Here is a 15,444-nt window from a genome sequence, read left to right on the forward strand (position 1 = left end):
ATCATAAGTTCTTATATTTTGAGTAATTTTCCTGCCCAACCGGCATTTCAGAAAAAAGAAAAATTCTTCAGTTACTGTTTATTCGAAGTATTTCTTTGTAATTTATTTGGATATACAAATGATTTAAAGTATTAGTAACTGTTGCTTTTAAAGTATATAAATGAGGTAGAAGACCATGTTTTTTAAACATTACTCTTTAACATCCGTATTTATATAGTAAACAACATAGGAGAGAGTTTATACAGAGTTTATCAAACGCTGTTTTAATTTTTGATGAGTACTTGTATACAGCACCGCTTGTTATAACCGCATGAGTTATACATTACTGATATTGAAGTATAAATTTGAAAAAAAAAAAATATTTTTCGTGCTTAAAATATATTGAAAGCACTATAAATTATTGTTCAATATTTTAGGTAAATTATGGGTCAATATAATTGTAATGTGGTTAAATGGTGAGTAAAAATCAATAAATACTTAAAATGCTTAGTTTATTCTATCGATGAAATACATCGTATTTAGTCTCAATAAAGACTTTACTTAACTTATACATTGTTATTATTTTACTACATAGAATAAAATTGTAATACTTCGCCTGTTCTATGCTCTACATTATATTACTACATAGAATAAAATTGTAATACTTCGCCTGTTCTATGCTCTACAACAAAATAATAGTGACAAAGGCACTTCAATACGATCAATTAATACTAAAATATTAAAATCATTAATACTAAAAAGACAAATACATAATAAAAACCATAAAAATTGAAAAATGCTGGGGACAAACATATGACTAACTTCACGCCCTTTCCGAGTATAACTACAAATCGCACCTTCCAAACACAGCATACGCCGCAAAGTTAGTTAGTTAAATCCTTTTGCAACCTATTTCTAAAAAAACATAAAAATTGACAAATGCATTGGACAAACATATGACTAACTTTACGCCCTTTCCGAGTATAACTACAAATCGCACCTTCCAAACACAGCATACGCCGCAAAGTTAGTTAGTTAAATCCTTTTGCAACCTATTTCTAAAAAAAACATAAAAATTGACAAATGCATTGGACAAACATATGACTAACTTCACGCCCTTTCCGAGTATAACTACTAATCGCACTTCCAAACACAGCATACGCCGCAAAGTTAGTTAGTTAAATCCTTTCGCAACCTATTTCTAAAAAAACATAAAAATTGACAAATGCATTGGACAAACATATGACTAACTTCACGCCCTTTCCGAGTATAACTACCAATCGCACCTTCCAAACACAGCATACGCCGCAAAGTTAGTTAGTAAATCCTTTTGCAACCTATTCCTAAGTTTAAAAATATCGCTATCTGGCCAGACTAAACTCATTGTCAAAAAACAGGCCTAACTACTGATGCACTGAGGAACCTTCATATGTAAACATATGACGTAAATAAAATGAAAAGATACGTAATAACTAACTTAAAAGTAAGGTAGTTAAGTAACTACAAAGGTCATAGTAGAGACCTACTAAATTAGTAAAAAATTAAAATGAAGGACGGAAAATCCAAACATAATCAATAAAAATGGAATGTCTTGTATCTAAAAAAAACTTACAGTCTAAATTTACTATGAAAAATGAATTTAAAGGTCGTCAGATGTCTCTGCACGGTTTTCGGTTACCGGTTCCTTTGTCGGTTCGGTAACCAATACCTCTGCCGGATCAGAGGCCGCCAATTTTTCAAGTTCTGCATAGAATAGTTTTTCGCGTTCTGTGGCCAAATCAGTTCCCGGTTCTATGGTAGTCAAATTTGCGATATCTAAATCTGGTTCATTTTTGGATTCCGGATCAGTAACGTTAACACATCTGCACGCGTAGTACTTCATAGCGTAATTCTCTTCTCTCCTGTTCACCAAACACTTTTGCCAATCGTGGCAAATGCACCTGTAAAGAACAGATCACACAATTGAACCATATTTTACTGTAAAGATCAATTCCATCTAGCCTAATATTTTAGACAAAAGCTCAAATAAGATGTTTATGTGTCTAAAACAACAGTAATGGTTATATATAATGATTATCGTGTTTTCAGTAAAAGAAATTTACAGTAAGAAGATAATTTTGAAAATTAAAAAAGTGTGCCATTCAAGAAAATTTGGTCTTTTTCATTTTTAAATTAATTTTTAAAACTTTATGAAATTTTATATGTTATGATCCAAACTGTAAGACAGGATCTGGTTACTTACTTCTTACATTTTAAGATGGCAATTCTGAACAGACTAGTATGTTCACAGTGGACATGATAAAGAAAGTAATGATCCTCATATTTCAATATATAGTACGAGGAAAAATTAATCAAATTATGATATTGTTAAGTAATAAATAATATATATATATATATATATATATATATATATATATATATATATATATATTAAAAAAGAGGAATGCAAAATTATATATATAATTCATCTCTATCCCAACTCTTTCTTTCTTGGAGGAAGTTTTCTAATTAAGCTCTCTAATTAAAACTAATGAATATAATTTTTATTTTGTTTTTAATAATAAATTTAACTCGTAATATAGTCAAAGTTAAGTAGTAATAGATTTTGCCTGGTATGGTGTTAGGAAAATGTCTTGTTAGTGTACCAATTTATATCAAGGAAAACAATTAAAAGTTCTTAAAAATATGAGTTTTCTTAGTATCGATTTTATTCCACAAGTTATATAAATTGGTTATAAAGCAAAAGCAGACATAACTTCGTAATTAAATTAAGTCAAGATTAATAATCTTAACACTGTAACTAAAATTGTATAAAACACGTAATTATTCATTTGAGAACAATATTTACGATTATTTACCAATAATTGTTTGTTATAACAATAAGATCTTTTTGTAAAACTATAACTGATCCATTAAAAATATACTTTGTATTTTAGTTAGGTGTTAGTGTAAAAATTATTTAACTTTTTATCTTACACAAGAAGTTTCATTCCACTACCCAGGTTTTCATATTGCTCAAAGAGTAATTCTTCTAGCTTTATGTCGAATAACTCATTTTAGATTTTAACTCTCCATTTTGCTGTCTTCTAGATATGTTACTGAGATAGTTGTAACTTATCATCCTCAAAGACGAGGATAACTCATATGGCGTCTGTACCTCTGCGTGCTATCAGTAGTTACTATTTTACCTATACACTATATAAATAGACTAAAAAAATAATCTAAGAATGTTGGTGGTAGATATACCTTACCCAACCTCACAGACGACGATAGCTCCTACGACTTTTGTCCCTGTATGTGCTATCAGTGGTTATTACTTGACCTATACTTATACATTATATAAATGAACATGTCTAAAATGACGATGGTAGTTATACCTTACCAATACTTAGAGACGAGGATAACTCCTTTTACTTCTGTCTTTCTACGTGCTGTCAGAAGTTATTATTTAACTTATACATTGTATAACTGGACTTACGTATATCTATAGATAACGGTGGTAGTTATACCTTATCATCCTTACGACGATAACTCCTGGGCTTGACTTTTGACTATTGTAAGTGATTGCTAGAATGTAAATGGATTTTTAAATTATACTCCGTATAAATAGCCTAACGTATTGTTTAAAATGTATGTAGTTCGCATAATTAGATAATTTCCCGATAGCTCTATGCTAGTTCACACTGTACGATCCGAAAATTAAATTAAAGTATAGGTACTTAATAACTGGTAACTTACGCATTGGTCATTATGTCGGAGGTATATTTTACGTCCTTCTCCCAGTCGTACACCCAAAATCCACAACGTTCATGCTTCTCACATGTACGGTTAGGGTCAATGCCCTCAGCAACGGTTGTGAACATGGTTTCAATGCACTCCTGCAAGTTTTTACAGATCATAACGTTAGAAGGTATAAAGTCCATCAATGAAATAATATTACATATCATATTTTAAAGCATTGTTTGATTTCATAAACAATTTTCAAAATTTCATTGGTACCCTAACGTTCGGTTACCCTTTTATGGAAGACAAGGCTTATCTATGCATACCCAAGGCCACTATAGGTAAACCGCTAACAAAAAACCTTGGTTGATTTGAGTTTACGCAGGGTGGGTTAAATACCCCTCCGCCGCCTCCCTATTTGATCCGGGTGACTAATTCGGCTCAGTCGGTATCGTTCACTGCTGCGACCCGTTCAGTTGAACCGGTCAGTACAGAGTTACTAAGCCTTCCCGCTAGAGCTTGTTTTACCGGTCATCGTGTTCAACAAAATGAACGACTGAACGGAATGACCAAGTGAACGAAAGGGTCCGCTTGCAAAAAACTGTTCGAATATAGGAAGAAACAACATATCTTACAGTAAATGGATATATATATATATATATATATATATATATATATATATAAATAAAACAATAAATATATTGTTTCAGGAATCTAGTAAATGTAAATATATGTTATTAAAACTGATTAAAACAAATTAATTAGCCTATATGTTACTATATACATTACTAAATATTTTAAATGTTAATACTTATGAACAATGAACATGGTTGATTGATATGCATTTGATTTATCATAAGGTTATTTCACTACAAATGATTCAATAAATTACTAAACATCAAACAGACACATGCTCGTTTGAAAATAATTTACTTTTATAAATAACACATTTTATACATTTAACCAATTAAGTTCCCACCACTTTTCATAATACTCAGGCTGACCATAAGTTTCAACGATTCATTAAAATAATATTATGCACAATACTGCACAGAACGCCTCCTCTCAGGTCGTCCCTGCAAATCGCACCTATATCAACCATGTGTTTACCACATGATAACCTTTTAAATGCTAATTGGTAATCAATTATTAACATCAGTAATATACATGTTTTTTTCACTACAGCTTCAGAATATTATTACAATTTCAATAGCCAGTCGAATAAATTTAAAACTAGGTCAAAAAAGCTAAAACCTGGATTACTTCAGATTTAGTCCAAGCTATAAGAGAAAGAAATTAATTAATTAAATTGGTGGAAAAGCAACCATTTAATATGGAAATTTTAAACAGAAATTTAAAGCAACTAAAAATATTATTTTTGTGATAAATTCGACCGAGACAAGGGGGATTTAAAAATGTTTTGGGAAGGGCGTTGTAAATACATTGAGTGGTGGAGAGGTTAGCAAAGTTTCTTTCCAGCTAAATAAATATTTATTCAATAACAAAATTAAGCTTGAAGTAGCCAACGAATTTAATGAATTCTTTACTAATGTGGGTCAGAACTTGGCGAACTCTAGTGGCTCAAATATAAAAATTTTTTTCGATGACCGATCTTATAGGCTTAATTCGACCTTCAAATTACGCACTGTTACAAAAGGCTGTACGATACGTATCCAGTTTGAGAGGAAATTTCGCTCCTGGACACGATTCAATACCTGTAAATATATTTTTTTTAAATCACATCATAATGTGAATGTGTCAAAACACATTAATTTTGTGAGAAATAGAATCCGAAAGTACATATTTGCCTTCAGACAATTGTGAGAAGTACTCACAGATAAGGAAATTAAAGTGGCCTATTTTGCTTTCGTTCAATCCCAACTTTCATTTGGTATTATAGTCTATGGTGCTGCTTTCAAAACTATTCTTGAGCCATTAATTAATAAACAGAAAACAATACTAAAGATAATGTTCTTTAATAGTACAACTTATTCTTCAGAATTACTTTTTTTCGAGGCAAAACTAATGACTATAAGACATTTGTTTATCAAAGTAATTCTTATTTAATATACACTAATTTTCATACTCTTTTTGCGTTGACAACTTATACTCGTAACACACGATACTCGCATCAAGTCGGCATTACAGTTTCTATATTAAAAAAATCATTCAGCGTAACAAATTTGTATTTGTGCCGTAACGTGTGTTTGAGTTACAACTTCGCTTATATGTTTCAATTACCTAATCTTTACTGGTTTAAAAAACGCGTGAAGGATTGGTTATTATCGTTAGATGGCGAAGAAGTATATAGACTTGTTGTCCCTTATTATCGCTTAACTTCTAACCCTTCCTCACTATTTATTTTTATTCGGTTTGTCCTTCACTATAATTACCATAACTAATACTTCATACGACAGTGCAGCAAAACTAGATTTATACTCGGTTACGTATCATTATCAATGTGACTTATCAATTGCCTGCGTGGTCACTGTTGTCATTGCCATCCAGCCGGAGTGAAAATACATTCTATAACCATTAATTAATAATCTCAAAAATTAAAAAAAATACTATTTTTGACGTGACAACGTCTTAAATTAGGTTGCGGCTCGGAGTCACTCATGAAAAAGTGTAACGCCCGGTAACGTTACGATGCCCGTCCAGTGGGTCCGCCGCACGGGATCCGCACGGGATAAAGCAGATAACTGTGGGTCCGCCGCACGGGATAAAGCAGATAACTATGTTTATTCGTGAAAATGTGGAGTGCTTAGATTCGTCATTTACAACAACTACAACAATAAAGGTAAATAATTGTACACTGATATTTCATTATCGTAAACTATGATTGATTGATTAATTGTTAGATTGACACAAAAGTTGAGAAACTGAGTTTATAGGTTATGTCATACTATTGACAAATGTTGATAGTGTTAAGTAAATTATTAGTTTAAATCACTCTGCAATCAATCGTAATTCAGTCGATTGAGAAGAAACAGCGCGTATTGCTAGTCAAACATTTAAAATAACAAATTATAACCTCTAACCTGTCATAACAGTGCGACCAAACAAACGAACTAAACCGACCAATCACCACGCGCGGAGTTAGAATTTAACTGTGTTTAGCAAGAATTTCAAATTCCAATTTTAGTAAATGTTTTATTCAACTTTACCATTTACAATAACAAATTTTAATTAATTTCAAATTATGTACAATGTTTTAGTAAACAAATATATTTCTATAGTTAAAATTTGTGCAATTCTTATTTTCATTCAATTCCTTGTTCCTATTGTGCAATTTAATAATATTCATATCAATAAATATTCTACCGAGAAAAAGACGTTGTCACGTAAAATCTTCGCCCGTAAAACCGACTTTACAGGCAACCATATTTTTTTTTTTTACTTATAATATGATTTGTTCTATTATTAGTTTTGAGTTCCAATATTCACGACCAGAGCCTAGCACAGGCTCTAGGCCCACGTAGGCTTTTCCCAGTTATACTACTCTTCTTTTTTCAAATTTTAATTGAATTAAATAGAATTACTACAAGGTTTATATAATAAGAAATAACAAACTACGTATAAGTACCGTATTGTTACACTCTGATACATGGTTTCAGACATTGTATGTATGTGCATACGTTTGTTGCACTACGTGTATATGTACTCGTATATGTGTTTTATTGTACTATTTTTGGCAAAATAAACCATTTTCATTTCATTTCGTATACTTGATTTGGAAAAGAATATCAAATTTATTCAATTGTCAGGCAAAATTGAACAAAACTTTAAAAAGTGAACGGGTCTTTTGAAACACTCTGATCCGGATCACACGTTAACCTGGCTGACCCGTTGGAATTGAACGACACATCTATAATGGCCACTGCCACTGCACGGCTAACCTCAAAATAACAATGTTTCCTGTATACATGTATGGCTACATTAATCCGTTTAATTAATATTTTACGCTTAGACTTCGACACTTGTATTAGCCTACACACAAAAATATATAGTTATAGAACAGGTAAAGTAGCTGCAGTGTAAACAAAACTGTGAGAACGAGATACGATCCACACAGCTGATAAACAGATACAAGAAGGTGCTGGTCCCACTCCCCACCCCACTGCGCGGTACTGCTCAGAAATTTGCTTCTGCGGAGGTTTCTTTAATAGCGGTTGACCTATAATAGTTATTTGAAGCAACCAAATTCATACCCCACACCGCTCACTTTACTTGACTAGAAACTGCGTTGGTTAGAACCTAAGTACCATCCTTCACCTTTGCCTGGATGAGGAAGTGTCTCTGGGGATACACGTAGTCAATAATTATTACTGGAATATCCCTATCCCTATTCCCTAACTTTGGAAGGATAGGATCTCCCGTACCCAGGCTCTCTTACTTGGATATATGTGAAGGCAAGTGCGAGGATGGGCTATTTGTTTGCACTCGATTTCGCCTCAATGAACAAAATAGGAGTAGGCCACACAGGTGTTGCGTAACAGTATTCACACAGATAGCAACTGATAAAAGATATATTGTGTGAGCCTACTAAGTGGTAAGCTTTAATGACGAACACCAAAATTCCTTGGTTGGATATGCACCATAATATAACTCTTTAATAGTCTATGTAGAAAGATGTTTCTCGAAATAGCTTGCCACATGAACATTCACATTTTTCTATAATGTAGGTTTCATTTCAGTGTTAAAATGATAAACATTCCGGTAAGATAAGGACGGAACTACATTGTAATACTTATTCTATTCACTGTACGAATAAGCTGCATGTGGTAATGAGGCATATGTTAAAATCTCATATGATTATATTCTGCTTGTTTAAACATTTATTTAAGGGTATAATTGCACTGATTTCTCGTTGCCATCATGGTTACTCAAGACAACAATGTAAATCCTTTAGGTCCCGCTCAGCCAAATCCCACATAGTGACATACAATATTATTTAAAAATATTCTTCCAGTATACAAATGAAGTTTCTGCAAAATTTCATGTTTATGGGCCACTTCCCCTTCAAACTCCTCAAGTTACAGAATATACTAACACAGCAATTTATTAAGAGTATTGTTAAGTGTTATGGAGTTATATCACATTACTTTATGTTTGGTAATACTTATCCCAATCATCGAAAATCTATCAAAACAATTGACGAAGTTGCAATTTTCACTATCAAAGTAAAAAAAGATTATTATTTTAAAAGTAAGTACTTTTAAATTTATATTCAGTCAATTAGCTTTTGAGATACCTTGCGGACAGATAGACAATCAGACTGAAATAAAGTTTCCAGCCCCTCCAGTGAAAGACTTCGCTAACGAGCAAATAATAAATGATTTTTAACATTCGTTAATGCATTTCCTTACTATCCTTCAGGATTAGTAGATTACACTCCTTGCAAAATGTTCTCTCTCTGTACTAGGTCTAGATATTTATACAGTTCAAATAATAATAATGATTAGCCTAGTGATTAGATAGTCATTATCTTGTACAGCCGGTGTTGGTGTCAGAGGTACATGATGAACACCAAACGTTGTAATTTTATTTCAAAAGGGACAGTACAGGAAGAAAATGATCAAACAATTTCTCTTACAATCGTAAAAAAGTTAAAATGAGCATTAAATTGCATTGTTCTTCTTTGTAATCATGTGTATATCTCTAAGAGTTTTTGAGTGGTAATTAAAAAGTTTTTTTAAACGTTAAAACTTAACATATTCAGTATTTTTGCTATGGACTTCAATTTTTACGTTTTCTAAAGTTACGTGTGTAGTCAGGCTGATAGTGAGAGGTTGGTTGAAATAGTTAAATTGTTTGCTAAGGCTGTAACATACTTTTATACTTAATATACAGAAACAAAGGAGTATCGAAGGACTCTACAGAATGTAAGGAAGGTTTCTAATGAACTGAATATAAGTTTCTCTTGGATTGTTGAAATTTCCTTACCATTCGACCTTATACCCCCAAGCCATGTTCTTCCTTTGAAAATGAAGGCCCTATATACGAAATATCTTAGAACCTCTATATGAAGAGTTATTGACAGACGGACAGACATACAAACAACAAAAATATTTTAAGAAGGACTGTCTGGTCCTTACAACCCAGGTTTACACTGTTCTCCCTGGAAGTATCCAGCCCCCAATGTGTGTCTGTAGTCATTCACGAAGGGCTATTAGGTTATCTAAAGGTTTGATAAGACCTTATTGGCGTACCCTTCCAATATGTAAATAATACTGGTTCAGTAATATTGGCAATCAGACAGCAAAAGATTCCCAAAACAATTAAATATAAAGAGACGCGTTGGCGTCAATACATCGGCACGATACAATTAACAATACAGTATAGAGATCCGATCCAAGTTTCAAACATGTTTATTAATTTTCTTACTTAATCGTATGTTAACTACAAGTTATGCAATAAACTTTTATAAATTTTTTACATTGCCTTGAACATAACTCGGAAATAGATAATGATGTAATATGGTTGATGTGGATGTAGGTTGTGTCGAACAGATAGACAATGCCTTGTGGCTATTGACATTCAACTGCCTGGTGTTGTTTGCATATAGTTGTTCTCCCAGGCACAAGAGAATTCGGTTTCCTATGTATGGATATGTCTACATATTTAAATTAGCCAGTAAGAAATTTGTTTTAGTTTGAAGGTATCGTTAAGTTTTTGTATAAATAAGGTAAATGGAAAGGTATAACAGTAATTTTGTTTGCTATTTAATAACAAAATAATAGTACAAAAACTATTCAACAACAAGCTGCCTTTGCTGTATTTTTGTTTGTTAAAATTACAGAAGGAGAAAAACATGTAAAAGTAATAAAACGAATTAGTAGCACACTGTTTTATAACTCAACAGTAAAAATTATTCCTAGATTCTAATAGGTTCATTCTGTCAATTAGACTATACTAAAAGATTCTAGTAATGAATTTCATAGATATGAAAACACTATTAAAATTGAGACCAAAAATCGAATCATTTCTGAGTTTAAGTATTTTCATGTCTATTTAAAATTAACCATTACACATTTTGAGAAAAAGTTGATTCTCGATACGAGTATTTTAGATAATAATTTTATTCATTGAAGACTTGTATAACTGGCATAAAGTCACTTATACAGAGAAAGAAAGAATAAATAGTTTTATATATTTACGATAAAAGGTATCCTTTTCTAACCAGAATATCATCAACAGATATCATCATTAATAAATAAGAATTGGATAAAATTTGTACTGATTATCCATATACTACAAATTAGCTTTGACCATAAGAATCAGCCATTAGTATGGTGGTATATATTTTATCGTTTCATTGTTATAAGGAAATTGAACAGGCCAAATGATTCATTTTTGTTACACCATAAATTAAGAGTGAATAAAAAAATAATAATTTGAATAGTTTAAAACTCCTTCCTACTACTTTATTGACTTATTTAAAATATATGAATTTATTTCATAAATAATATAGGTCATGATTAAAAATTTTAATATTAGATTTATTAAACACCTTTATCTGTGCAAAAATGTTACATAAACATTTTCTGAAACAAAACGTTATCTAATAATTTAAATTGGTTGAAACATAAAAGTAAAGATTTTTTTATTTTGTCTACAGAAATGCTCCGTTTTATTTCAAAACGGCTGTCAATTATGCTAAAAAAATAATTTAAAAATCACTCTCTGAATCTAAAAATAGCCTTTATACACGTACATCAATATCAAATAAATAAACAATAAAGTAGTCGTAACTATTTACATTCAAACAAATACAATACAGAATTTCATTAAAGTGCCTAATCTTGCAAAAAGTTTGTAAAAATAACAGTTTGAGAAACACACTTTTAATATTTGTTTATTACGCGTTAAAAAAAGGTGATATTATTTTTTTTATCAATATCCCTGTATCAAATTTCCCAGTTATTTGTATTAAAGTTTTTTATATATTTTATTAGAGAAAAATACATGACAAAAATCACTCAAAAACCGTGATAAGTCTTTATGCTCATATTGATTTTTACGTGTTTTTGTCTAACATAATTTTCTTAGGATTTTTGCCAATATTTTCCAAATACCCTGTATATATCCTGTTTAGCCATTCTATATAACTAATTCTAAAATAATACCATATATTTTATTAATTTAATATGAACCTTTCTATAAATACATTACAGGTAAAGGTAAGAGTCCAAATATATGAATTATATATATATACTGTATATTATTGACTTTAAAGTACTATATTATCACTTATTATCTACTATATTATCTTACTATCATCTTATATCATATATCACTTACTATATTATCAACTTTAAGTTGATATATATATCAACTTAAAGTTTTAGGAAAATCTGATCAAAACGTCTTAGGCAACATCAAAATTTATCTGTAACCCGTATGTATAACAATAAAAATAAAAATAAAAACATGTGGTATGTAAGGTCGCGTTTGAATAAGTCCGAACTAATTATTAAGTTTTTTCTAAAGTTTTTGGAAGACTTTGTTAACTTAAAATGCAAAAATAATTAACTTTTTACAAGAGGACAATTTCAGTAGGCGGAGTTTGTGCTGTATACATACAGGGTATTTACAAAAGAGTTTGGCTAATAGTACTCATAATATCAAAAATATAATGTCATATAATCATACGTTGAGAAATTCCTCGTTTGACCGCTAGCCACCATTTTGAATTTTAAATAAAAATATTTAAAAACTATTAATCTAAATATCTAAAACTATTTAAGCTAAAGAAATCAAATATGGCACATATGTTTCAATAGATAAGGGAAGAATAGAAAAATGTGTTATTTTCTTTAATATTAACAAAATGACGTCAGGTGAAAACTTTTAAAGTCACTTATCCAAAACACTAGTCTAGTTATAAAACATTTACTAGACATCAGATATTTGAACAACTTAATTAAAATTCCAATGATAATTGTTTCCACGAAATCCGTCAATCAATAAGCGAGCACGACCACTAGATACGTTTGCACAAGCCGGGAGCGATAACATGTCACAGATGAAAGATATCAGTTGTTTTTTGCTCCTGCCTTGTACAAGCGATCTTTAAAGTGGTCGTGTACGATTAAGAGTATACAGATTTAGTTGGAAAAACATCTATTTCCGAACAAAGGATGGGCTTAAAAATAAAATTGTATGTTTTAATTACTTAAAAGGCATGAAAAATTTGGATCCAGAAAATTTAAAACCAACAACTCAAAAGTAGGGTTAAATATAAAATACCGAAAACTTCGTTCATAGTTTCTTGTAGGATTTTCAAGTTCTTCTTTAAACTAACTTATTTCATTAAATAATAAGTTTGGCAAGTGATTTTAGTAGATATAGCATTCTATTTAAAATATACAATTAGTGGAGTAGTTGTACACAAACAAATTATTAGTATTAATTACAAAACACATAATTGTTGTGTGCGTGTGCGTGCGTGCGTGTGGGTGTGTGTGTGTGTGTTAAATCTTTCTCTCTGTAATGACTTATTAGACAAAGTTAGAAAATAACTTTGAGTATGGTAAAATGTTGATGTTATGTAAATATAGATATGGTAAGGACGGTATAGTTAAATTAAATACTTTTCCGTACACACACAAGTTTAATAATAATAAAACAATAAATGTTAATAAATAATTTGTTTACATTTCTTCATATATTATTGCCAAACCTCGGGTAAATATTCGCTTATAATAACAATTAATTTCAAATAATTTTCATAAATACTTGCGTCATTGTGTGCTGAACATAATTTATTTTAAATTTTAAAAGTTACGTAGTTTTGTGGTCAGCGATTTTCTACAAGTTCATTTAAGCCGTTGCCGAGTGCTCTTTTGTCTAATATATTTGAGTTTTCAAGATATGCATTTAAAGATATAATTGCAAACTTACTGCGACACGTATCATTACCTATGGATAAAATGTTATTAAATCACATTTCTAAAAATTACCTATTTTATTAAATGGTTATACAGTATATTGATTCAAAATATTAATTTGATACACATCTGAAATGATGAGGCTAGTAGTTAAAGGGTGTCTAAATAATAAAATAATAAATGTGAGAAACATAATTTTAAAATGTTATACTGTAACCATAATGTGTAATTTAAATCTGATGTGTACAGAAGAGTATTTTACTGAGCTTGAGAATTATAATTTGCAGTGCAATTAATAGTTCCTAGAATATAATACAGGGAAATTCTTTAGTTTAAATTGTAACACATTTCCAGTCAAATTTTTTATATTTTTGTATTAAATGGTAAATGTTGCGCTTACGTGGGGGGCAACTGGAGGTTAATATTTTCAGTAATTACTACGAGTGTCAATCGTTGAAAACGCAAAAGTAGTAACGTACAGATTCATGTTTGTACTGGTTAAAAAATTTCATGTCTGGTCTAAAAATGTTCCAATTTCAATTTTCATTTTAAAAGAGTTAATTATGAAATACATTAAAATTTCAAATCAAGATGACGATAAAAGAATTACTTGAGAGAAATCATGTTTTAAGTGCCAATGAAAGCAAGAAGAACTTGTAACCAACATGTTAATTCAATAATATTAGAAACTATCACTTACAACACTTACATCTCTCTTGTCGTACGACGCAGCTACGAAGACGAGAAAGAATACGAGGAGAAAAGATGGCACAAAACTCATCTTCGCCATTGTAGCTAGTTATAAGTAACCAGATGAAGCCAGGCAGACAAGCTGTCCCAGGAAAGGGCAGAGCAGGAATGAATGTTGAGCAACGAAGGGGTAGGAGTATCCTTCTCTACAGGCTAAGGCCTGAACATGGCTATTGTCTGACCAGTTCGCTATTCCAGTGGATAAGTTCAAAGTACAAAAGGCTTTTAGAAACTACTAACTTGACGTACCGGGAGTGGCGTATACAATGCACAAGTCAATACGAATCATTAAAATTACTATTGTATAATACTCATGCCCTCAGTGTGTATATTTACGATAGAGTGTAATACATTTTTTAATTGAAATGCAATGCAGTTACGATAAGAGAGTATCTAATTATAGTAGGATATGTCTATACCTGCGGTAATCTTACTTATGTTCAATAATGATATTGCTACAAATGAAATATTTTACTCATTTAATCGGTGGTCGATGAGTTTTGTGAAGTACTTTATTCGAAACAAATATTCATACGATTCCAAATAGCTTTTAATTTCCATGATGGGTACTTTACATTATTTTCAATTGCCATTTAGACTATAATAACTATTAGGATAAAATTAAGTTTAGATATACATGCGTTTTAACTTAAACTATGATATTGTACCATAAAATGGTTAAGACTAAGAATGAAATATATACATATGGAAGAATGCTTAATTAAATTTTTAGCCTCGTGACTAAATTAATTAAATAATATAAAGAAACCCGAGACCATATTTGCTCTATAATAAGCACTCAGTCTAGTCTATCGTGATATCGATGGAGAAATTTCCACTCAGAAAGAAATAAATAGTCAACCACGTTACAGTATTATCTAGTAGGAACTGTAGCTGGCTCTAGTTAGTTTCACACCCATACTCACAAAAGCTCAAGAGATTCAGACCGGATGCATTCGCATTTCCACCGTATAGTCTTCTAGTGCACTTCCCCAAGCCAACTGTAATTATTTGTATTTTTGCCTTAAAGTGAATAGTATACATAGACAGTAAATGTAATCATATCTAATAACAGTGTTATACAGTGTAATTTGTCACA

The 15,444-nt window shown here is 30.8% G+C and overlaps 1 protein-coding gene across 1 annotated transcript; it reads right to left on the reverse strand.

The window, feature by feature from the left end:
• Positions 1 to 474: 474 nt before the first annotated feature.
• Positions 475 to 14,463, reverse strand: LOC124365951. Its single transcript, XM_046822095.1, has 3 exons — positions 14,305 to 14,463; positions 3,718 to 3,857; positions 475 to 1,919 (listed from the first exon to the last, which is right to left on the reverse strand). Exons 1-3 carry the CDS (start codon positions 14,383 to 14,385, stop codon positions 1,619 to 1,621), a joined length of 522 nt encoding a protein of 173 aa, XP_046678051.1. The 5' UTR covers positions 14,386 to 14,463; the 3' UTR covers positions 475 to 1,618.
• Between the last annotated feature and the right edge of the window lie 981 nt (positions 14,464 to 15,444).

Source organism: Homalodisca vitripennis, chromosome 7, assembly GCF_021130785.1.
Source record: "Homalodisca vitripennis isolate AUS2020 chromosome 7, UT_GWSS_2.1, whole genome shotgun sequence".
Taxonomy (NCBI): Eukaryota; Metazoa; Arthropoda; class Insecta; order Hemiptera; family Cicadellidae; genus Homalodisca; species Homalodisca vitripennis.